Genomic DNA, 25851 nt, shown 5'->3' on the forward strand with positions numbered 1-25851 from the left:
ATTGCTCTGGTTTTTATCCTTTTGCTTTAGGCCAGAAAATTGTTCCTGGGGCCAGCCCAGTGGCGCAAGTGGTTAACAAAAAAAAAAAATTGTTTCCATTTGGTGTTGTTCCCCGCCGCCCCCCACCCCCATAACATTTATCACACTTGGCTGTCATTGTTCGTTTTCCTCACTTTTCCCTCTGTCTCCCAAAATATAAGCTTAATGGTGTCAGGGGTCAGAAAATGTCTTTGTCTTTATTGCATTTTTTTGTGTGTGTGTGAGGAAGATAGGCCCTGAGCTAACATCCGCCAATCCTCCTCTTTTTGCTGAGGAAGACTGGCCCTGGGCTAACATCCATGCCCATCTTCCTCCACTTTATATGGGACGCCGCCACAGCATGGCTTGATAAGCGGTGCGTCGGTGTGCCCCCGGGATCTGAACCGGCGAACCCCGGGCTGCCGCAGCAGAGCACACACAGTTAACCGCTTGCGCCACCGGGCCAGCCCACTCTTTATTGCATTCTTATTGCTTGGTATATAGGTGTTCGTTCAGTGTGTAATGATTCGGTTAATGAATTGCTTATTATTGAGCTGGTGTCCCCCAACTTACTTCATTCCTCTACTTTAAGGGCCTATTGACTTTCTAAATACTTTTGCCCTTATATTTAATTGATATCTTTGAGGTTAAGTTGTGAAGTAAATATTTGCATAGATGGGTTATTGTAGGTCAAGACTAAATATTTTTGGCTTAAGAAAGATGAAGAGGAAATATTAATATGTGAAGTAGAGTAATTTCCAAATAGGGAATAGCTGGTAGTCACTGAAGTAATTAAAGGTAACGCTTAGGATTGTCAATAGTGTTGATTATCTATCTTGGTTGCACATCAACTTTCATTATCTAGGTAACCCCCCCCTCCCTTCTTAAAAATAATTTTTGTGCTTGGTTTAGAAAATGCAAACCATAAAGGGGGGGGGTGAGGAAGATCAGCCATGAGTTAACATCTGTTGCCAATCCTCCTCTTTTTGCTGAGGAAAATTGGCCCTGAGCTAACATCCGTGCCCATCTTCCTCTACTTTGTATGTGGGACGCCACCACAGCATGGCTTGATAAGCAGTGCATAGGTCTGCACCTGGGATCCAAACCTGTGAACCCTCGGCCGCTGAAGCAGAACACGTGAACTTAACCACTAAGCCACTGGGCTGGCCCGTGTATTTTTTTATGTAAACCATAGGATCATGTTTTAATCTGTTAAGGCATATGGTTTAAGGCATATGATCATTTCATTTCATGAGATAGGAACTTGCTGATATTGAAAAGAGGAGTGGTGAATTTATGAAGAAAATAGTTCAAAGTGATAAAGTCATAATTGGACATTTTTGAAGTTTGGGTGCTAACAGTAGGGCATTTAAAATTTCCTAATTGTGCAGGTTCTGTGTCTTAATTTATAGAAAGTTGACAGACCAAAGCTGATGACCCATAGGGTTTTATTCAGTGCTTTTCTTTGGAATGAGGCACATGGTACATTTATTAGTATGATCTTGCATAAGTTACTTTACCTGTTTGAATCTTGACTGTCTTGCAGGGTTATTAGGATGTGATGTAAGAGGTAATGTGTGTCAAGCGCTCTGTACTTCTAGGTGCTGTGTATGAATAAACAGCATGTGTGTTGCCCGCCTTTTTCCACAAAAATATCTCCAGTTCTCTCCACTTCATCAAATTACCATATACTAGTCTCAGGTTATATTGAAATTTCTGCAATAGCTTCCTAACTAGGTTCCTGTTCCTTATAATATATTCATGAAGGATTTAGCATGATATTTTTAAAACAGAGAACTAACCTGGTCACTACCATACTTAAGATCTCCCATTGTACTGGCGATGACATGTTTAATGTGTTGCCTTTAACTGATACTGGCTTTTAAGAACTGTTTGCATTGGCCCTCTTTTTATATAGCTTTATTGAGGTATATTTGACATACACAATAAACTGCGTGTAGTAAAGTGTACGATTTGATTAGTTTTGACTTGTGCGTGATACCCATGAAACCACCACTATAATCAGTGAGATCTTCATTTCTGTGATTACCTTGTCCTTTACCTCCCACCCCCCTACCCCAATCTGCTTTGTCACTCACTTGATTAGCTAGGGGTAGAATGGCTGGATCATATGGTAGGTGTATGTTTAACTGCCCAGTTGTTTTCCAGAATGGTTGTATCATTTTACAGTCTCACTAGCAGCGTATGAATATGCTCGATGCCCTTGCTGAAGCTTGGTATGGTCAGTGTTTTTAATTCTAGCCGTTATAGTGCATATATAATGGCATCTCATGTGGTTTTAATTTGCATTTCCCTTATGACTAAAGCTGTTGAGCATCTTTTCACATCATCTCTATATGTATATATGCTTATTATTATAAGTTGATACTGTTAACTCCCTATCGAACAGAAATGGTTGTTGTTTCCTTTGTTGGTGATTTTGAAAAGAAAGTTTTTGAAAAGAAAGTTTTGGGGCTCTTAAGCCCTTGTGTCTAAAGCAAATCCATGAGAAGTTCCTTTTTTATTTCTCCCATAGAATGTAATGTTTGAAATATCAGTCTAATCTCAGATTTGACAGGTGCTCCTTTTTGTATATTTTTGCCGGTTTTATACCATGGTGGGATAATAAAGGGAAGATAATTAATACTGATTAAATATACATTTTATATCTGAAAAAACAAGGCAGTATTTTCAAGATGTTCTGTTACATTTCAGCATCATACATAATTGACAGAAATTATTTTCCTACCACTTCTGGTTAAGGTAACAATTTGGTCCCTCCAAAGTCTCCTAATTATCTGGGACTTGCAGAAGAGGTCTTGACTTGAGACCTAACAATGCCTAATCCTTCGCTTGCATCCACCTAACAGTAGGAGACAGGAACCACTTATAGACAGACTATTCTAAGTGTATAATTCACTGTCAGTAAGTACATTCACAATACTGTGCAACTATCATCACTATCCGTCTTCAGAATTTTTTCATCATCCCAAATTGAGACTGTACCCATTAAACATTAACTACCAATGACACCCTCTCCCCAGTCCCTGTTAACCGCTGTTATAATGTCTGTCTCTATGAATTTGCCTACTCTAGGTAACTCACAAGTGCAGTCTTACAATATTTGTTTTTCTGTCTTGTTTATTTCACTTGAGGTGTGTTTCCAAGGTTCATCTATGTTGCAGCATGTGTGAGAATTTCATTCCTTTTTAAGGCTGAATAATATTCCATTGTATGTATATCTGTTTTGTCCATTCATCCATGTATAGGCATTTGCATTGTTTTCAGCTTTGGGCTATTATAAATAATGATACTATAAACTTAATAAAGTATTAATTGCTATATGTCTTTCAGAATTCTTGTTCAGTATTTATTTGAGGCCATAAAGCCTTTTAATGATGAATGGGGGCTGGCCCCATGGCCTAGTGGTTAAGTTTGGTGTATTCCACTTTGGTGGCCCAGGTTTCCTCAGCAGGGACCTATACCACTCATTGGTGGCTGTGCTATGGTGGCAACCCACATAGAAAATAGAGGAAGATTTGGCAACAGATGTTAGCTCAGGGCGAATCTTCCTCAAAAAAAAAAAAAAAGATGAATGTTTTTTATAGATGCATTCCTCTTAAAATTACTACACATGCAGGCAGTAAGTTAATCTGATTCTAGCCTATCTATGGAAGCCCTATGTTAAGAACCCCCAGTTTTGAATTGTTTTTAGCTATTTGTCTCTCCTTTTGCTATTTGTTCTCCCAAGTATTTCCTTGGCCTTGAGTGAGGAGTAGGAACGATATTCTGGATTTCTTTGGACAATAAGGTAAAGAGGACAGATAGCTATATTTTAGTGACTGTCTTTCTGATGATCAGTGTTGGTGGTTTAAATGGACAGGTGTTTGTAATATAGGACACGGGAAAAGAGCCTTTCACTTATAAGTGGGTTTGATGGAAGTATGTACCAAGTAGGCATTTTTATAGCTTATAGAGGAAACAAATATTTAAAGTGAAATTGATTGGATACCTGCAGAATGGTTGGATACTTGCAGAATGGTTGGAACTGGATTGAACTCAGTTTTGCCTGTTCGTAGCTTTACTTTTGTAGTAGTATGTTAAGGCTTTCCGTTTTCTGTGTATATGAAAATTAGCCACTGTGGGAGAGAGGAATTGGAACGTGCAGGTTTTTTACAATTTGTCTAGACACATTTTTCTCTTAATAGGTAGAATCCTGTATTTGGTTGAAAACTTACTGCATTGCAGTCTGCCACTGACTAGATAAGATACTAATGTTGGTTTAAATTTTGGAAGTAGGGCTTTTGCTTCTGTGGGAATATTGCACCATTTGTATGTTGTAGTCCGTGTTAGTAAGTTCTCATACTTTGAAGGGTTTTGGTAAGTTCTCATATTTTGAAGGGTTCTCATATTTTGAAGATTTTGCAAGATGATGTGTAACTTTTAACTCAGGATGGGATTTTACATCTCACCTTTTTAGCTAGCTAAAGTTGATACTACCACTTACAAGTTTATATTGACTATTTGACATTGCTTTGTTTTTATTTGAAATGAGGCTGTCAAAGACATTTTTCTTGACATTGAGAAAATAGAGTTGTATTATAAAAGATAAACGCATAAACTCTTGATTTGGAAAATTTAAATATCATAAGCTGCCTTCCAGTGTCCAGGCGTTTTTATACTAGTGTATCTTGTTTTGAAGAAATTCATACATGGCTGGTCTTTTTTTAAAAAATAGCCTTTTTCAATAAATAGTTTGAAGGTTTAGTTTAAAAACTTTGGAGGTGAATTTTTTGTTCATAGTGAGAAGAATAGGATGGGGGGGCTAAGGATATAAGTATGCTAAGTCATTGTATGAATCCTTTGAAAAGCTCGATGACTTAGTAACCATATAAGAACATAATTGCACTTGTCAAAGACATACAAACTTTGAGAACTCTTCAGTGAAATGTTGATTTTTTTTCCCCCCTTTCTTTCTCTTTTTTTTTTTAAATTATAACTATAAAGTTTTCCTGATTCCCAAGGAAGGGCTTAGAAAGCTGCTGTAAGAGGGGCCTGGCCCCGTGGTGTAGCGGTTAAGTGCGCGCGCCGCTGCTGGTGGCCCGGGTTCGGCTCCTGGGCGCGCACTGACACACTGTTTGTCAGGCCATGCTGTGGTGGTGTCCCGTATAAAGTGGAGGAAGACGGGCACTGATGTGAGCCCAGGGCCAGTCTTCCTCAGCAAAAAAGGAGGAGGATTGGCATGGATGTTAGCACAGGGCTGATTTTCCTCACCAAAAAAAAAAAAAAAAAAAAGCTGCTGGAAGAAATATCCCAGCTTCTTTACATATACTTTCTGAATAATTTCAAACAGAAAATTTCGGATTAATACAATTTTTACTGAATCAGTCTGTAAAGGTAGTACCTTGTTTTAAGAAATTTGTTTTACATAAATTTCACTTTTGCAACTGACAGGCTCTAATTCACTTGACACAAAGAATAAGAGACAACAGGAATATATCATTTTCTGTCAAATCTTAGATAAGTTTTTGTGAAACAATCTCAGAAGCTCAGCTTTTTCTGCTACTTGTAAACGTTTGGCTTTTCTACCTTGATATGCATGACATCATTGCTGTATTTTTTTTAAGGTACAATTCACAATTGTAAACCTATTCTTAATCAAGCTGCTTTTGTTTTTAAATTTTGGGTAAACCATGGAAAAGGATTTGGAGGAGTTATGGTACTTGATCAAATAAGCTCTGTACATAGCAGCAGTGATCAGAAAGCTGTTTGTTTATAGTTTCAGGGCCGGCCCCGTGGCTTAGCGGTTGAGTGCGCGCGCTCCGCTGCTGGCGGCCCGGGGTTCGGATCCCGGGCGCGCACCGACGCACCGCTTCTTAGGCCATGCTGAGGCTGCGTCCCACATACAGCAACTAGAATGATTTGCATCTATGACATACAGCTATCTAGTGGGGCTTGGGGGGGGGAATAAATAAATAAATAAAACACTTATTTATAGTTTCAGTGCTTTGAAGGAATAGAAGTACTGATCATCGTAGAGTGACGTTACATTGAGACTGCGAGAACCTTTCGGTTTTTTTACTACTTTTTATTTTTTTCCTGTTTTCATCTTTTACCCTTTGCTCTATCTACAGGTGAATTTCAGAAACCTCTGACAAGAGGGAGATGATACTTAATTGATTTAGTTGGTAACAGAAGAGTTGAAGGATCTGTTTGATCCTGTTTTCTTATTCCCTGAGGCTGAGAAAAGCCTCCAAATCATACACATTCCAACAAGAGGCAGCAAAGTAGTTTTAGACATTGTCTTGTTCCTCATGACAGATTTAGAAGAAAACTACTGAATCTCTTACTATATGGTATTGTCAGTCAGTCAATCTGAGAGAGTAGGCTGTATTTTTGTTTTTTTGTTTTTTTTTTTTAATTGGTCTTTTTTTTTTTTTGAGATTTTATTTATTTTTTCCCCCCAAAGCCCCAGTCGATAGTTGTGTGTCATAGCTGCACATCCTTCCAGTTGCTGTATGTGGGACGCGGCCTCAGCATGGCTGGAGAAGCAGCGCGTCGGTGCGAGCCCGGGATCCGAACCCGGGTCGCCAGCAGTGGAGCGCGCTCACTTAACCACCAAGCCACGGGGCCGGCCCTGTTTTTGTTTTAAATTGTGTGTTGCCTATATTAAGAAGTTTCAGAGGGATGCTTACTCATTATTTTTTTTAGAATTGCCCTTTTCTTTATTTTGGGGGGGCCTTAATGATAGTAATTTATGTGTAAAGAACAGAAGGGTCAGCAGTACCGGAATTACGTTTTGATTAGATCTAATGAATATTAAGGACATTGAGATTGTTGTGTGGGTGACCCTAAATAATGGGTATAATTTAGTTCTCATTTTCAAATAAATTTGATTTCCCTAATTGTTTCATTTTTTTAAATCACCTCATTAAAACTAGACTTGAGGGCCGGCCCCATGGCTTAGCGGTTAAGTGCGTGCGCTCCGCTGCTGGAGGCCTGGGTTCGGATCCCTGACGCGCACCGACGCACGGCTTCTCCGGCCATGCTGAGGCTGTGTCCCACATACAGCAACTAGAAGGATGTGCAACTACGACATACAACTATCTACTGGGGCTTTGGGGGGAAAATAAATAAATAAAATTATTTAAAAAAAAAAAAACTAGACTTGATTTTGTGTCCACAAAGCCTCTTCTTACTTTGAAATAATTTTAGACTGTACACACAGTGCCCCCAGAAAGTGCAAAATGGACTTAAAACTTTTAGTTTATCCTAATATTAACAACTTACACAACCGTAATAAAATTATCAAAACCAAAACCGGAAAATTATCATTTGTTCACTACTAGTAACTGGTCGCTACTATTAACTGAACTGTAGACCTTAATTCAGATTTTACAGGTCTTCTCTCTAGTGTCTTTCTTCTGTTCTACATTTCCTTGAGTTGTATCTCTTTAGTCTCCTGATCTGTGACGGTTCTTAATTCCTTTTTGATATGTCTTTGACACTTTTGATGAGTTCTGGTCATTTATTTTGTAGAGTATATTTCAGTTTAGGTTTTTCCGTTGTTTTCTCTTGATTAGACTGAGGTTCCATGTTTTTTGGCAAGAATACCACACAAGTAGTGTGTTCTTCTCAGTCCACCATACCAAGGGGTAGATGATGTCAGTATGTTTATTCATTTATTAACATTTATCAGTTGGTTATGATGGTGCCTGCTGGTTTTCTATTTACAAAAGTACTATTTTTCACTTTGAAAGTGATAAGTATTTTGAGGAGATAATTTGAGACTGCAGATATCCCATTTTTTCTGAAAGGTTTGCCCATTCGGCTTAGCATTCATTGGTGGATTTTGTCTGCAACAGTTAGTATTGTGGTCTCTGCCAAATGTAGAACTGACTTTTAAAAATGTAAATGACATAGTTTTCATTAGATTTTATGTGCTTGTATATAACTATCAGTTAAGAAATTTTTGGCACTTGGCAGTTTTTGGTGGGAGGAATTGGGAAGATTTTTGTATGGATAGTAGATGATATTAGGAAATTGTTAATAATTTTATTGAGGTAACATTGGTTTATAACATTATATAAATTTCAGGTGTACATCATTCGACTTCTGTATAGACTGCATCATGTTCACCACCAAAAGTCTAGTTGCCGTTTGTCCCCGTATACATGTGCCCCTTTATCCCTTCCACCCTCCCTCTACCTCTTTCCCTTATGGTAACCACTTACCTGTTCTCCATATCTGTGCATTTGTTTATCACCTGGCAATTTTTTAAACTGTTTCTTACGCCGTGAATATTGATACTACTTAACATTACATTTTCAGGTGATAAATAACTCTCATTATATGGCTTTATTGTACTAAAACTTTTTGTCCAAATTAAGGAAATTATTTTCATAAATAGTTTTTTTTTAAGGTTGTTTTGTTTTTATTTGGGACGTTATAGGAAATGGCCAGTTTCACCATAATAAAAATTATCTTCAAAGTAGCAATGAAGGGTAACCAAAGGGTAAAAGTGAATTTAATACTTTACCACATGAAGATTACTATATTAAGGTAGTTTTACAGTCAAATAAGCATTTTGTTGCCTTCAAGTTAGCTATATTTCCTGCATATTCTTATGGATAAATTTCCTACTAAATCCCTTCTCAATGAAAGTTTGAGTCCAGTGCTCCAGATTTATTAGATGAGACTTGGGACACACATTCCGCAAACTCTTATTTGTATTTCCCAAATCCAAGTAGCTCTGAAAATTGAAAATCTTCATAATTCCTTTGTGGCAGAGCTTAAACAGATGTGAGACTAGTCATTTATTCTCTGTAGTGGGAAATAATTTGGTTAGGGATCCTGCATCAGACCCCTTGTGTGTGTTAATGTAGGTACACCACAATATTTTAAAATTTAAGGGGACTTATAGTAGATGCTCAGTAAATTCTGAGAGATGCAAATTAAAATCAAAGGCATGAAGTCTTAACTGTTCAAAGAATAGATTGTACTATTAAGGTATCCTTAAATAAAGAACATTACAAACAAAAACTTTCTTCTTAACTCTATTTTGCCTACATTGTAGTGGGGAAGAAGTTAAAATTGTATTTCCAGGATTAGCTTAATGTTATAATTAAAATAAATTTGAAAAGGATAATAACATCTGACCTTGATTTATAAATACCTTACATAAACTTCTTATTTATAATGCTTACAAAGTTACATCTTCAGAGTTTTTGTAATTTTAACTGATAAAAATAAGTTGTATGTGTTTATTTAAATGAACATGTTAGTCTCTTATATTTTTTATTTAAAAATTACAGATTGGTATGCTTGACTGGTATAGCACTAGAATATCTTAGAAGATATAATTTGTAATTGTTAAACCTATATTTTGTAAAGGCTAACAAAAAATTAAAAACATAAAGTAGTAGTACACTAAAATGGTTAGCATTTTTCAAAAATGCCAGCATTGGTGGTGGGATTGGGGTGTGTTTATCTGGCTTTACTCTGCCGTTCCCCTCCCCGGGGTTTTTTGTTCCTGAAGATTTATTAGCATGCTATAAAAGTGTTAAATAATTTTTTTAATAGGAATAAAAAAATACGTTGTTGGCCTCATTATCAAGACGTCATCTGACCCAACTTGTGTAGAGGTAAGAGCTTTTTTGAAGATTATTGTGAGAGTATAAAATCATTTAAATATTGATTCCGACTTAAACCTACTTCTTTCACAGACATGCAAACAAATATGCACAGACATTTACAACAGATTGCAATCGTTTTCTCTTGGGGATTGCCTATGCTTATTTTATTTATTATACCTATTTTAGGCCCTCGTTTAATCAAAGCTTTTTTCTTTTCTTAGAAGGAAAAGGTGTATATCGGGAAGTTAAATATGATTCTTGTTCAGGTAAGCTTTTACTTGATTCACTGTTTTCCTCAGAAGAAAATGCTTCAGTTAGGCTGATTACTTGAGCAAAATATTCAAACCTACTGCATTGAATATCGAGTAACATCTTGCAGAAGTAGTGATGGTCGTCTTTACAGTAACTATAATAGTTAACCTACTGTCTAGCATTTGAAATTGTTAATTGGCTGTGGAAGGAAACATCAAGTACGGTAAACTCATTGCTTCCATGGCTCCAGTATGGATTGGACTCATTAAAAATGCTCATTTGCCTGGTACTGTGCAGGTTTCCTTTCCATGTCAGCTATCTCAATCTTAATTCGTAAATCATTTCCTTTGAATTCAGCATCCCATTAGTTGATCTCTATACTTAGTCTGTTTTTCAAACTTTCTGTGTAGTCTAACTTTAGAAATTTTATATTTACCTATTTTTTTTTCATAATACATCAAAAATTTTTCCTGAGAACAATAATTGGCATGTGAGGAAAAAATTGATTTTTCTATTTAATAGGTTTTGAAAATATTTGGGTTTTCACTAAGTTACGCTGGCTTTTATACCCAGGACTTTTGTTGTTAGCCTGTCTCTGAATGAGATGAGGGGAGGAGTACAAGCAGTTACTTACTTACCTCTTACTAACAGGTACTATTACAGTATATCTGGTTGGGAAATCCCTAGTATACAAAATAAACAGTACAGGCATACCTCAGAGATACTGTGGGTTTGGTTACAGACCACTACAATAAAGTGAATATAGCAATAATGCAAGTCACAAATTTTTTAGTTTCCCAGTGTATATAAAAGTTACGTTTAGGGCCGGCCCCGTGGCTTGGCGGTTGGGCGCGCACACTCCGCTGCTGGCGGCCTGGGTTCGATCCTGGGCGGGCACCGACGCACCACTTCTCCAGCCATGCTGAGGCTGCGTCCCACATACAGCAACTAGAAGGATGTGCAGCTATGACCTACAACTATCTGCTGGGGCTTTGGGGGGAAATAAATAAATAAAATTTAAAAAAATAAAAATAAAAAATAAAAGTTACGTTTATATTGTAGTCTATTAAGTGTGCAATAGCATTATGTCTAAAAAAACAATGTAAATATCTTAATTTAAAAATACTGCTGAAAAATGCTAACCATCCTCTGAGCCTTCAGTAAGTTGTAATCTTTTTACTGATGGAGGGTCTTGTAAAAAAACACTATGAGCACAATAAAGCAAAGCACAATAAAACGAGGTGTGCCTATACAGCCTTTAAAATCTAATACAGTCCATTAGGCTTTCAGTCAAAGATGATTCTATCCCCAATTGTAATACCTCATTTCATCCAAATTTATATGTCCAAATTCTACTCTATATCAAGGCCCAGATTCCAGCCAAAGAAAATGTCTTTCCCTAGCCATCACTTTTTTATCACTCAGAGTCAGATCTTTCAGTTTTCTAGGATAATTTGCACATATCAATCCAGCAAATATTGATACGCATACACATTAGAGCCAGATTAGACCAATTTTGCTAATTGAGGGGAGTCATGGGGCATTTGAGACAGGATTTTGTCTGTGTTGTGCTTTTCTACCCAGTGTATTCTCTAGAGGGTGGCACATTTCCTGTCTTAGTCAGGGGGGAGAAAATGAAAAGTGGTTGGTATTTGCTCCTGCTTTTAGTATCACACAATTTCTTTGAAGTTTGTTTTATTTGCCGTTGACAAGTGAAATGAACTTAACACTTTCTGTCTTATCTTAGATACTGAAACAAGAATGGCCAAAACACTGGCCAACTTTTATCAGTGACATTGTTGGAGCAAGTAGGACAAGTGAAAGTCTCTGTCAGAATAATATGGTCATTCTTAAGCTCTTGAGTGAAGAAGTATTTGATTTCTCTAGTGGACAGATAACCCAAGTGAAAGCTAAGCATTTAAAAGACAGGCAAGTAATTATTTTCTTTTAGAATTTTTAAGGAACTGTGATTGTTAATAGGTTAAATTACTTTTAATTGTTTTTGAGTACAAGTTTAAGTAGTCTTAAAGTGGGCCTAATATTCCAAATCTGGAGCTTTGAAAAGTATGTGGTGTTAAAGATAAGGTGTCATACTTCCTCTTTGACAGCAGAATAACTTCATACATATCATGTGAAAGGAATATAGGTTGAGAGTTCCCAGAAACCTCTTTGGGATCTGTTTTATATGGTGACTACTTAATTATAGGTTCCAAGGAAATGACTTATGTCCAAGTGTCAACTGAATTCCTAAAAGTCCTGCGTCTTGTCAGTTCCCCTACAGTTAACACTAGGAACTTGGGAGACTTTGTTTTCTTCCACTTAACTAATAAAAATTTGTTCTAGTCATTAGGGCATAGCAATATTTTACCTCTATACCTTTATGTATTCAAACTAGCTTCAGAATTTATAATTTTTTCTTCTGGTTTGGTGTACTATAAACACATTTTAGGATTGGAGGTATATCTAATGCCACTTCTTATTTTGGAGAGTTTTATTTCAACTATCTTGATTAAAAAGACTAAATTGATTGAAATGATTCAAATAGAGTAACAATAACAAAAAACCCAAACCTCCAAGAAAAGAAACTGTTCTTTATAGTAGTCTTTATAGATAAGTTTTAGAAGAGTGATATTTTGCATAGTTTTAATAACTTTGTCGCTTTTGATGGAGTTATTGATATTTGTGTGTAAATACAAATAATTCAAGTATTTAATGACCTGATTGCTGGCATTTTTAATAATTTTTGTTAGTATGTAAATATGCTATTCATCTCTACGTGTCTTCTAAGCTGATCACTTTTTTTTTTAGCATGTGCAATGAGTTCTCACAAATCTTCCAGCTGTGTCAGTTTGTGATGGTAAGTGCTTTTAATTTCTTTTTTTAAGATAACAATTAATTATAGGAATATAATTATTTATAGTTATGTTTTTATTGCAGGAAAATTCCCAAAATGCCCCACTTGTACATGCAACTTTGGAAACGTTGCTCAGATTTCTTAACTGGATTCCACTGGGATATATTTTTGAGACCAAGTTAATCAGCACATTAATTTATAAGGTATAGTGAATACATTTCAGTTGTATTTATCACTGGATAGTTGCCTATGTTCTTGTAACTTGTAATGCTCTTTCATATAGAAAAGCCATTCAATATTCATAGCTATAACCAACCTTGTTTCTAAGATGAGGAAACTGCTCAGGAGAACTTTTCCATTGTTTCAGCTAGTATGCCCATCTCCTAAAATCCTAAGCAATTATAAATCTTGGGTCCTTTTTAGACTACACAGAAAACATGATGTCCTTAAAAGTCATATAATAGGTCCTAGGAAAGTTACTAAGCAACTTAGTTTTTTAGATGTCTGAGGACACATCAAAAGAAATCACAATTTGCTCCTAAAGTGTTTACTGTCTATTGGATGGATAATGAAATTTCTTTAAAATATATGTGCAAAACAATACGTATCACCCATTTATCTTTTCTTCTCTGTGTTCCTGATTGTTAAATCCTGTATTTTTTTAAATTGTTAATTTTAAGTGTGTCAGGCCATCTAATTGTATAGCCTCCTTTTTTTTTTTTTTTAAATAGTTCCTGAATGTTCCAATGTTTCGAAATGTATCTCTGAAGTGCCTCACTGAGATTGCTGGTGTGAGTGTAAGCCAATATGAGGAACAATTTGTAACGCTATTTACACTGACAATGATGCAGCTAAAACAGGTAATATAATACTGTTAAAACCTGACTAAATAATTTTAGTTCCTTAGAAAAAGTTGGGTTGGAGTTGAACCATATCATAATAGATCAGCTATAATGTGATTATATGTTTGTTACATAAAATTAAGAGTAAGCTAGAAATTTTTATGAACATTTTGAAAATTCCTTGAAATTCATTCTGGGAGTATTGTGGTAATTTATTACTACAGAATTCAGAAGCTTGGAAACCTTGGTTTAGTATCAGCTCTGTTTTTGACTATATCTCTGAAATGAAGAGATTTCCAGTCCTAGTGTGATTAGGTATATATGAAATTATCTAGAAGGTTAATCATAATACTACATTACTGTATATGTAATCTGAATGAATTAATTGAATATTTTTACATTTTAAATAACACTAAGGAGGGAAATGCCTGATATAGGGGAAAATTTAGAGGATAATCTTGGAGGAAATCTTATTACTTGGGACATTTTTTTAAAAAATCAAAAGCTAGGACACAAAGATAGAAAAACAGGTATAACAGATCCCCAGGAGTTCTAGTGAAGAAGAAGCTGTTGAATTCTGTATGTTTTAATATTAGTAAAAGTATGTGATGGAATCAAATGTAGAGTGTTTTGTTGTTGGTTTTAAAATGCAGACTAATGGTTCCTTTTAAACTTGCAGATGCTTCCTTTAAATACCAATATTCGACTTGCATACTCAAATGGAAAAGATGATGAACAGAACTTTATTCAAAATCTCAGTTTGTTTCTCTGCACCTTTCTTAAGGAACATGGTCAACTTATAGAAAAAAGATTAAATCTCAGGGAAACACTCATGGAGGTAGGCTTTGTGGAGCCTTTGGGTTCTGAAATTCTTTACATAATAAAAAAAGTGTGCCGTTGTTCTAAAATCTTTGTACCTTTTGACATAACTTCTACACAGTACTTGTCTGTGCAATATTAAGTCTTGTCAGTTCTGAATTATAAGGTGAGTTTCATGATTTTGTGTTCTACATAATGCCAGATAAATTTATAATCAAAATTAAATTCCTAAAGGGAGACATGTCATTTCTAAGATTGAAAGTCCAAAGACCTTGTTTTAAAATTAGTGTAATTCACATAACATAAAACTGTCCATTTTAAAGTATACAATTCAGTGGTATTTAATACCTTCACAGTATTGTTAGCCATCATCTGTCTATTCCAGAACATTTTCATTCACCCACAAAGGATGATGGTACCCATTGAAATAGTAGCTGCTTTGTTCTGCTCAACCCCTGGCCCTTAGCGACTACTAATTTGTTCTCTGTCTGTGTGGATTTACTTATTCCGAACCTTTCATATCAATGGGATCATAATATATGGTATTTTATAATAGGCTTCTTTGACTTAGCATATTTTCAGGGTTCATCCATGTTACAGCATGAATCAGTACTTCATCACTTTTTATGGATGAATAATATTCCATTGTATGGCTATATCACATTTTTAATAGTTTTGGTCCTCTGTGTAGGCCCTTCATTATATGTTGTTGGTATCAGAAGTGGAGGAAACAGAAATCTTTAAGATTTGTCTTGAGTACTGGAATCATTTGGCAGCTGAACTGTATAGAGAGAGCCCCTTCTCTACATCTGCCTCTCCATTGCTATCTGGAAGTCAACATTTTGATGTTCCTCCCAGGAGACAGCTGTATTTGCCCGTGTTATCCAAGGTAACAGTCAAGTGGGTGGTTGAGTGCTCTTCCTGTTGCTTACTGTGATTTTGAGGAGTAAAGGCAAATACTGGCTTTTTTTTTTTTTTTTTTGGGTGAGGAAAATCAGCCCTGCGCTAACATCTGGTGCCAATCCTCCTCTTTTTTCTGAGGAAGACTGGCCCTGAGCTAACATCCGTGCCCATCTTCCTCTGCTTCATATGGGACGCCGCCACAGTGTGGCTCGACAAGCAGTGTGTTGGTGTGCGTCCGGGATCCGAACCGGCGAACCCCGGGCCGCCGCAGCGGAGCGCGCACACTTAACCGCTTGTGCCACTAGACCGGCCCCCAAATACTGGCTTTTAATTTTTGGCTAGTCTGTCCAAATAAATAAGCTACAAAAAGAGAATCCAGCAACTTCTCCATGCATGTTGAAAACTAGACCATGAAAAGGATTGGTTTAAGAGTGCTGATTCTCAAAAGTGTGCTCCTTCTACAAGCAGCACTAGCACCACCTGTTAGTTTGTTAGAAATGCAAATTAAGAGACCACCCACCAGTCGACTAAATCAGTCTCTGTGGATGAGACACAGGAAGCTTAACAGTTGATTTTTATTCCTAATAAAGTTTGAAAACCATTGTTGTAGAATTACATTTCAGATATGTTTATTTTATATTGTGTGAATGATTTTGTTTATCTTGGTGTTAAGTGCTTATCTTAATTTTTGTTTTCTGCTACATTTGCTGTGTCTGATTTCAAAGATCTAACAGATTTTTCTTATTTATTGTTGAATAGGTCCGTTTGTTGATGGTTAGTCGTATGGCTAAACCAGAGGAAGTATTGGTTGTAGAAAATGATCAGGGAGAAGTTGTAAGAGAATTCATGAAGGATACAGATTCCATAAATTTGTATAAGAATATGAGAGAAACATTAGGTAAGTTAATAAATACTATCAATTTAATCTTTATCTTTGTAATTCTATTCTGGGGTAAAAATAATTTTTAGGAAATGTGGTATGTTTAATTTCTGAATGTATTAATAGCCATTTTTATTAATAGGCCATTATTCTTTAGTAAAAATCTTTTTGCTCATTAAGTTTCACATTTGAAACATCTGGAATTTTTTTCTTTCCTTTGTAGTTTATCTTACTCATTTGGATTATGTAGATACAGAAAGAATAATGACTGAGAAGCTTCACAATCAAGTGAATGGTACAGAGTGGTCATGGAAAAATTTGAATACATTGTGTTGGGCAATAGGCTCCATTAGTGGAGCAATGCATGAGGAGGATGAAAAACGATTTCTTGTTACTGTTATAAAGGTATGCAAGTGATATGTATGAACTAGAATTGTTAGATAAGCGTATTTTATAATTACAAGTAACTGAAATTTGTCTTATTTTACAGGATCTATTAGGATTATGTGAACAGAAAAGAGGCAAAGATAATAAAGCTATTATTGCGTCAAATATCATGTACATAGTAGGTCAATATCCAAGATTTTTAAGAGCTCACTGGAAATTTTTGAAGACTGTAGTTAACAAGCTGTTTGAATTCATGCATGGTATTTACTCTTTATTTAATATATGTTGTTTTGTTGAACAAAAAAACCTAAAATTTCTCTTGACAATTTTTTGATAAATGTTATGTTTTGTTTTGTTTTGATAGAGACCCATGATGGAGTCCAGGACATGGCTTGTGATACTTTCATTAAAATAGCTCAGAAATGCCGCAGGCATTTTGTTCAGGTTCAGGTTGGAGAAGTAATGCCATTTATTGATGAGATTTTGAACAACATTAACACTATAATTTGTGATCTTCAGCCTCAACAGGTATGCAGAGCACTAACCATCTTTTTCTTAGAAAGTTAACCACTGTTTTAATCAGAATTCATTAATGGGAATAGAAAGAATGCCACTATTGGAATTAGTTCAGGTGTCTCTGTGGTTAAGTTTTCATAGTGAGGCAGAAATTGAACCAGAAGTTTGTTAGGCTGTTTTCCTACATAATATAAATTATTTCTGACATTTTAATAAGATTACTTTCAGTACGTATGTGAAATTGTGGTTTTCCTTATTATGGTGCATAAAAGTAAAATATATGCCTTTTAATATAGGTCCATACGTTTTATGAAGCTGTGGGGTACATGATTGGTGCACAGACAGACCAAACAGTACAAGAACATTTGATAGAAAAATACATGCTACTCCCTAATCAAGTTTGGGATAGCATAATCCAGCAGGCAACCAAAGTAAGTTTTATTACTTTTAATAGAAGTGGTAATGGAATTTAAGAGGACAGTGTTATTTACAAAAATATCAAATTCAGTACCTTTGACATGCGTTTTTGATCCGTAAGTGCTTTTGTGTGTGCCTTTTGCACATTTTTTAAAACTTGTATATTCTGTTTTGTTGGTAAATTGGGAAGGTTTCACTCTATTCATTGTAGGTATAGTTAAGAAAGACTTCTGTGTGTTTTACCATTTAGGATTCTAAAGGTGATGGTTTGCAGTAAAGTGTGTAGTCATTTTGCTTTAATAATTACAGGGATGAATCTCATGTGATAAATGGAATTTGTTTTTTATCCTTCACAGAATGTGGATATACTTAAAGATCCTGAAACAGTCAAGCAGCTTGGCAGCATATTGAAAACAAATGTGAGAGCCTGCAAAGCTGTTGGACACCCTTTTGTAATTCAACTTGGGAGAATTTATTTAGATATGCTTAATGTATACAAGTGCCTCAGTGAAAATATTTCTGCAGCTATCCAAGCTAATGGTAAGTGATTCTGAATTTTTATGGAATGTTGTATAACAAATCAGTTCTTCATTCACTGCCTTAGTGTAAGCGTTCAGTATTTCTCACAATATTAAATTAACCCTCTCACTTCCTAGATGACCCCAATTTTTTTAACCAGTTGCATGCCCCTTTCCCTTATAAAATTAGTCTTAGTTTATTTTCCCAATAAATTCATTTGTGTACCCTTGTCTTTAAGTTTTTTAGTGATAGATGGAAACTAATAGGATTTGAAGCACATGTAACTACCAATGTAGAATTTTAGTTGTCAAGTTGGATTCCACTTGATTGTATCTTTTAGGTGAGATGGTCACAAAGCAACCGTTGATTAGAAGTATGCGAACAGTAAAAAGGGAGACTTTAAAGTTAATATCTGGTTGGGTGAGCCGGTCCAATGATCCACAGATGGTAAGTGAGATGTTGTGCTTTCTGTTTTTTGAATTGATACTATATTCTCCAGAATATGGTATATCTCTTTATTCATTTAGCCAACTTAAAGGTAATTTAGATGTCTACATTTGGTATTACTTTATAACATTCTATTTATTGGATTCTTTTAGTACTTTAAAATACTACCAGTTGTATACCATCTTCCAAAGAAACTGTTGCTAGTGGGGGGGGGTGATATGTAAAAGGACAGCTTAGAAGATGAGGTCATTTTTATTTTTTCCATGGATGGATAGAGTTCAGATGAAATTTTTGTTCCTCATGACTTTCAAAGCAATTTATAAAGCTGTCATTACTTTGCCTTTTCAGTGAGAGTATGTGCTTTCCCACTTGAAAGTTTGAAAGTCTCTTTTACTCTCTTACTCATTTTAGTCTTAAATCATTTTCAGAAAGAGAAATGGTTTTCAAAGACTAAACGAGCCCCTTAACTTGGAAAAATGTGAATTATTTTTATTATACCTTTTCATTCTCTTGATCCTTGGAACATAACAAAAAGTCTTACAGTCTTATCACTGCTATGTGGAAATCGTGTTTTACAAGTATGCTATTTACTTCCATAATTTTGAAATTTCAATATTGTTCTATTGATAAGGAATTTTTCAGGAAACTTGTTCAGAAAACAGTTGTCAGATTGTCAAGGTATCAAACTTTAAATATTGAAAGGTTTTAACATGTATGTTGTGACATCAGCACTATATTTAAAATTGGAAAGTAAAGGGTAGGATGAATTGAAGGAATTGTGAAGTTCATAAAGTACAATAGCTTGCAAATATCAGGAGTATTAGTGGTAATAATAATAAGGGGGAGGGTATCATTATATTTTACAACTAAGATTTATATTGAGGTTTAGGGCAGTGAATTCAAAGATATTTGAAAACACTTCACAGCCAGTTGGCAGGGAAAGAATTATTTCAGTCACTATTAAGAGTAGGAGTGAGAACCAGTCCTGAGAAAGACCAAATGGCTAATTAGAAAAATAATTTTGTGCTTATCCTTCAATTCTTACTAGACCTGTTTTGTATAGTAGGACACTACTAGCACTAATAATGTTCAGTTAAATGAAACATTATTTGTATTTATTGATGCATCTTAATAGAGAACCTAGAAAAAAAGCATAGAAGTTACACTTTAATAGGACTCTGTTTATTGAAAGTCATAGAAACCCACACAGTCTTTCTGGTACAGGTCCAGTTTTTTTTTATGAGAGCAAGTGCTGGTTATCATTTGTGTTTATTAAAATGCTTACAAGTTGGGGCCAGCCCCGGTGGCCTAGTGGTTAAGTTCAGCGTGCTCTGCTTTCGTGGCCCGGTTTTGGTTCCCTGGGCACAGACTTACACCACTCTGTTAGCAGCCATGCTGTGCTGGTAGCACACGTACTAAAAAGATAAAGGAAGATTGGTACAGATGTTAGTTCAGGGTAAATCTTCCTGAGGGAGAAAAAAATAACTTACTTACCAGTTAGCACTCATTAAGTTAAAGAAACCATTGATTTGAGGGTGTCTACTTTTGGTCAGATAAGAGTACCTTGATTTTTATAGACATTATCCATTGCAGAAACTGATATAATCTTGGTTGGAGAACTTTTTTTTTTCCTTTTAGGTTATTTATCTCACATATACAGTATCCCTACAATCCTGGTCCTGCCACAGTAACTTGGAGCCAGTCACTTGATTTGGGAACTCAGTTTCCTTAGTAGTTATAGATTCAAACTACACTTTGTCCATAGCCTTCCCAATCGATTATGATTTCTTGGTTTCCTTTGGTAAAAATTTTTAGTGTACAAAAACCTAATCAGAGGACTGAAGTTTCCAGTTTTTAGCAGATGATCAACCTAAATCTTATAGACAACACTGACCTAGTGGTTTATAACAGTTAGCAAGTGCCTAGAAGGTTTTTTTGTGTGTGTGTTTTTAACAGGTAGCTGAAAATTTTGTGCCTCCTCTGTTGGATGCAGTTCTTATTGATTATCAGAGAAATGTCCCAGCTGCTAGAGAACCAGAAGTGCTTAGTACTATGGCTATTATTGTCAACAAATTGGGAGGACATATAACAGCTGAAATACCTCAAATATTTGATGCTGTTTTTGAATGCACATTGAATATGATAAATAAGGTATGTGATTTACAGTTCAATTATATAATGGGAATTTCTGCAGTACATCCTTAACTCTTTAAAGCATAAATGATATCTATGAGTGTAGCTTCAGTTAAACATATTTGATCTTCTAGATCAGGGAAATACTTGTTTTGTGTTGTTGTAATTTACTACAAAAAAATCATAATATGGGGCCAGCCCGGTGGCGCAAGCAGTTAAGTGCATGCGCTCCGCTGTGGTGGCCCGGGGTTCACGGGTTCAGATCCCGGGTGCGCACCAACGCACTGCTTGTCGAGCCATGCTGTGTCGGTGTCCCGTATAAAGTGGAAGAAGATCGGCACGGATGTTAGCCCAGGGCCAGTCTTCCTCAGCAAAAAAGAGGAGGATTGGCAGAAGTTAGCACAAGGCTGACCTCCTCACACACAAAAAAAAATCATAGTACAAGTGGAGTGAATTTGATAGATTGTAACCTTTATTCAGATAGCGGTTAGCATTTATTGAAAACTTCCTGCATTTTAGGCATGAAGAATTTAGTGGTATTAATTTGTTTAAATTAAAAAGGCAGGTCTGCATTTTTAGTTAGAAAATTTTAGTATATGCTTATAAGAAATGGGAAAATACATTTACCAAGAAGAAAGAAAAACATAGATGTAAGTGTATAAATTTGTACAGTAGCAAACAATTTTTCTAATCTTATTAGTGGTCTCAAAGTCACTAAAGTGGTAGTAGTAGTCTCAGAGTTCAGAAAACCTGATGTTCTTTCTGTGGGTTTTGATGAGTTCTCTTTATAATAAGATGACCTTGTGTTTCTTCATTTTGGTAATTCATTAGTGTAATAAATGGTGATTTCATCTTCCATGAGAGGTGAATTATATTGTCTTTGGGTTTGCTTTCAGGAGGCCATACATCTTTCGGGCTCCACTAATAACTCTAAACATTTATACTGAATTAGGGCTTACTTTTTCCCTCCCATTTAAGATAATTAAGGCATTGAAACTTTATTTTCTTCCCACCATTTATTTTTAGGACTTTGAAGAATATCCTGAACACAGAACAAACTTTTTCTTACTACTTCAGGCTGTCAATTCTCATTGTTTCCCAGCATTCCTGGCTATTCCACCTGCACAGTTTAAACTTGTTTTGGATTCCATCATTTGGGCCTTCAAGCATACTATGAGGAATGTCGCAGATACAGGTAAATACATGAAATGATGTCCTTTTGTTCGTTTGCCTACCAATCCACAAACTATACAGACTCGTATAGACAGAGGTATAGTTGTAGACAGGTATCACTTATTGTCAGGGTTTTGTTTGAGTACATCAGTTTCATATACAGGTCTGAGTAAGTCCTAAAAACAGCTTAATCGCCTGTTCCAGAGTGAGTCTATAGGTAGGATTGAGTTATGGGCATAAAATTCAAGGTAGGGAGAACACTTACCCATATCCTCACCAGTAAGTGTTTCCTTTTCCCCCATAACGTTTTTCCTCTTGGCACTACAGATCAACTAACAATAAAACAAAAGAACATTTCTAGCAGGAGTGTTTAACCTTTGTTTTGTTTTTAAATAGTAATTGGTTTGTGTAATAGAAATATCAACTTAGTTTTACTGTTTTGGGAGTGGATGTGAAGGGAATCAACTAAACCTTCAGAAATGGTTATTCTGAACCCTTCAGAATAACCGGTAATGGTTATTAGATTATAGTCTATAAGCAAGCAGGCATTGATTCAAATTGAATTCCATTACTGATTGAAGATAATTTAAGGAAATAATTGTTAGTCATCAGCAAAAAAGAACAGAGAATGGGCTTTGAACCTATTAGTTTAATAGCTGAAATACTATCATGAGTGTTAGTCAGTCTGTAATAACTTTGTTGGTATTCTGTGTATTTTAGGCTTACAGATACTTTTTACACTCTTACAAAATGTTGCACAAGAGGAAGCTGCAGCTCAGAGTTTCTATCAAACTTATTTTTGTGATATTCTTCAGCATATCTTTTCTGTTGTGACAGACACCTCACATACTGCTGGTGAGAATTTTAAAGCCATAAAAATGTTAATTGTTTCAGTTGTTATTACATCTTGGAGTTAATAATGTTTTTCTCATCAACAGGTTTGACAATGCATGCGTCAATACTTGCATATATGTTTAATTTGGTTGAAGAAGGAAAAATAAGTACACCATTAAATCCTGGAAATCCAGTTAACAACCAAATGTTTATTCAGGAATATGTGGCTAATCTCCTTAAGTCTGCATTCCCTCATCTACAAGAGTAAATATACTTTTTAATAAACTTAAGTTTTTCAGTTAAAAAAAAGTGATTATTTACGTCATTGTGTTTTGATTTGCAGTGCTCAAGTAAAGCTCTTTGTGACTGGGCTTTTCAGCTTAAATCAGGATATTCCTGCTTTCAAGGAACATCTTAGGGATTTCCTAGTACAAATAAAGGTATGTATTTTATTTGCGGTTGCAAAAGTATTAAGACTAAATATAATTTAAGTGTTGCATTGTAGAATTAATCACTTTATTTGTAATGCAAAATGAGTGGGCTTTTAAAGTAATGTACAAAGTCTTACTAGTCTGACACTGATTACAGAATGAAAAACTAAATCAAGGCTAGGAGGAGGACAGGTTTGAAATGTTTTGGAAACTTCTTATTAAGATAATTAATTTTAGATGATTTAAATGTCTATTTCAGTATTCTGATTAAATCCCACAGATTTTTTTTTTTTTTTTTTTTTTTTTTTTTTGTGAGGAGATCAGACCTGTGCTAACATCTGCCAATCCTCCTCCTTTTTTGCTGAAGAAGACTGGCCCTGGGCTAACATCTGTGCCCATCTTCCTCTACTTTATATAGGACGCCGCCACAGCATGGCTTGCCAAGCAGTGTGTTGGTGCGCGCTCGGGATCTGAACTGGTGAACCCCGGGCCACCACAGCAGAGCGTGCGTGCTCAACCGCCTGCGCCGCCAGGCCAGCCCCCTACAGATATTTTTAAGGAGTGGAATGTGGGAAAGAGACACATTCATAGCTCTTTTTAAGATTTTTACGTCTATTTTGTTAGTGAGAAGTACATTTTAGAGAACCATGACAATGGGCAGATACCTGCCTATTTCTACTGCTGTTATACAATGCTGCATTCAAATTTATAGGAAGAGGGATTTTTCTTATATCATCTTGTTTTAAAGAAATTCAAAAGTATCATAAAACCCATAAGTAATTGATGGATTATCTATGACTTATCTATGACTGTTAAATAAGAATTGGTCCCAGAAGATTATTCAGGGTTTTTTTCCTCCAAAATACAAATAGTTTGTGAATATATTAGCTAAGTATAAAAATACTAATCCATAAAGTACAGAGAGAATGCACAGGAGAATGAAAATTACCTGAAACACAGCAATGAAGACAATGATAATATAGCTAAACTTGATCATTATGGGCCGGCCCTGTGGCTTGGTGGTTAAGTGCGCGCGCTGCGATGCTGGTGGCCAGGGTTCGGATCCCGGGTGCGCATCGAGGCACCGCTTCTCCATTCATCCTGAGGCCGAGTCCCACATACAGCAACTAGAAGGATGTGCAGCTACGACATACAACTATCCACTGGGGCTTTGGGGGGAAAAAAATAAAATAAATAAAATCTTTAAAAAAATAAATAAATAAATAAACTTGATCATTAGTCTTAGGAGAAATAGCTTTCTTAATATCATTGCTTTATAAGTATATTTTATATGTGGCATCACACTAACTTTTTTTTTTTTTTTCAACTAACACCTTTGGTTTTTATTCAGCTACATAGAAACTATAATTTAAACTCAACCAATTGATGGGTAAATTATATCCCTTGTATAAACAGGGAGGTGCTTATCTGCACACTTTTTTATCGAAGGTGCGTTATTTTCCATAACTAAAGTTTATGTTGATATTTCAACTATGTTTTCACAGGAGTTTGCAGGTGAAGATACATCTGATTTGTTTTTGGAAGAAAGAGAAACAGCCCTTCGACAGGCTCAGGAAGAGAAACATAAACTTCAAATGTCTGTCCCTGGCATCCTTAATCCACATGAAATTCCAGAAGAAATGTGTGATTAAAATTAGAGGTCATGCTGTTTTGGGGTTGTTGTTTTTTTTTTTTTTTTTCTCTGCGACTCTTATTAGCGGAAGAAAACAGCATCTGGATATTTGTCGACCAAAATGATGCCAATTTGTAAATTAAAATGTCACCTAGTGGCCCTTTTTCTTATGTGTTTTTTGTATAAGAAATTTTCTGTGAAATATCCTTCCATTGTTTAAGCTTTTGTTTTGGTCATCTTTATTTAGTTTGCATGAAGTTGAAAATTAAGGCATTTTTAAAAATTTTACTTCATGCCCATTTTGTGGCTGGGATGGGGGAGGAGGCAAATTCAATTTGAACATAAACTTGTAAATTCTAATGCAAAATTATACAATTTTTCCTGTAAACAATACCAGTTTTTAATTAGGGAGCATTTTCTTTCTAGCCTGTATTTCAGTCTAGAAGAAAAGATAATGAGTAAAACAAATTGCGTTGTTAAAAGGATTATAGTGCTGCACTGTCTGAATTTAGCACCTCTTGGACTGAATCGTTTGTCTAGACTACATGTATTACAAAGTCTGTATGGCAAGTTTGCAGCAAGATCATGTGCATATCATCCCATTGTAAAGCGACTTCAAAAAATATGGGAACACAGTTAGTTATTTTTACACAGTTCTTTTTGTTTTTGTGTGTGTGTGCTGTCGCTTGTCGACAACAGCTTTTTGTTTTCCTCAATGAGGAGTGTTGCTCATTTGTGAGCCTTCATTAACTCGAAGTGAAATGGTTAAAAATATTTATCCTGTTAGAATAGGCTGCATCTTTTTAACAACTCATTAAAAAACAAACAAAACAAAACTCTGGCTTTTGAGATGACTTATACTAATTTACATTGTTTACCAAGCTGTAGTGCTTTAAGAACACTACTTAAAAAGCAAAATAAACTTGGTTTACATTTATTTTCCCTTTATTGGCTCATAATTATTCCTATGTTAATGAAAGTGGTTATTTGTGTTTGGGCATTAGGTAGCATTTTTAAGTGAAGTTTGAAACCTGTGGTCCTACAGATACCATTTCTAAGGTTATTGGGAGTAAAGGCAGCAGTTGTGTAAAATGAACATGCTCTTGAGATAACTTGCTGTTCCCGAGACACAAATCCAATCCCTCCTGTGACAGTTTG

The 25851-nt window shown here is 35.6% G+C and overlaps 1 protein-coding gene across 2 annotated transcripts in view; it reads left to right on the forward strand.

Annotated features, from left to right (window-relative positions):
- XPO1 (exportin 1) overlaps nucleotides 1–25630 on the forward strand; it is a 42108-nt gene extending 16478 nt beyond the window's left edge. For both annotated transcript variants that reach the window (XM_014791481.2, XM_087436698.1), the window contains 21 exons: nucleotides 9601–9662; nucleotides 9875–9919; nucleotides 11653–11834; nucleotides 12714–12762; nucleotides 12843–12962; nucleotides 13491–13619; nucleotides 14281–14439; nucleotides 15112–15309; nucleotides 16083–16221; nucleotides 16427–16608; nucleotides 16694–16850; nucleotides 16955–17118; nucleotides 17403–17537; nucleotides 17880–18063; nucleotides 18383–18489; nucleotides 20446–20640; nucleotides 21649–21817; nucleotides 22516–22650; nucleotides 22734–22893; nucleotides 22973–23069; nucleotides 24566–25630. In XM_014791481.2, the coding sequence (XP_014646967.1) occupies nucleotides 9601–9662; nucleotides 9875–9919; nucleotides 11653–11834; nucleotides 12714–12762; nucleotides 12843–12962; nucleotides 13491–13619; nucleotides 14281–14439; nucleotides 15112–15309; nucleotides 16083–16221; nucleotides 16427–16608; nucleotides 16694–16850; nucleotides 16955–17118; nucleotides 17403–17537; nucleotides 17880–18063; nucleotides 18383–18489; nucleotides 20446–20640; nucleotides 21649–21817; nucleotides 22516–22650; nucleotides 22734–22893; nucleotides 22973–23069; nucleotides 24566–24712 (2915 nt within the window). In that variant the 3' untranslated portion in view covers nucleotides 24713–25630. The remainder of the gene's footprint in view (nucleotides 1–9600; nucleotides 9663–9874; nucleotides 9920–11652; nucleotides 11835–12713; nucleotides 12763–12842; nucleotides 12963–13490; nucleotides 13620–14280; nucleotides 14440–15111; nucleotides 15310–16082; nucleotides 16222–16426; nucleotides 16609–16693; nucleotides 16851–16954; nucleotides 17119–17402; nucleotides 17538–17879; nucleotides 18064–18382; nucleotides 18490–20445; nucleotides 20641–21648; nucleotides 21818–22515; nucleotides 22651–22733; nucleotides 22894–22972; nucleotides 23070–24565) is intronic.
- Nucleotides 25631–25851: the final 221 nt, after the last annotated feature.

The sequence above is a fragment of the Ceratotherium simum genome, chromosome 11, assembly GCF_057802395.1.
Source record: "Ceratotherium simum simum isolate JZ-2026a chromosome 11, ASM5780239v1, whole genome shotgun sequence".
Classification (NCBI taxonomy): Eukaryota; Metazoa; Chordata; class Mammalia; order Perissodactyla; family Rhinocerotidae; genus Ceratotherium; species Ceratotherium simum.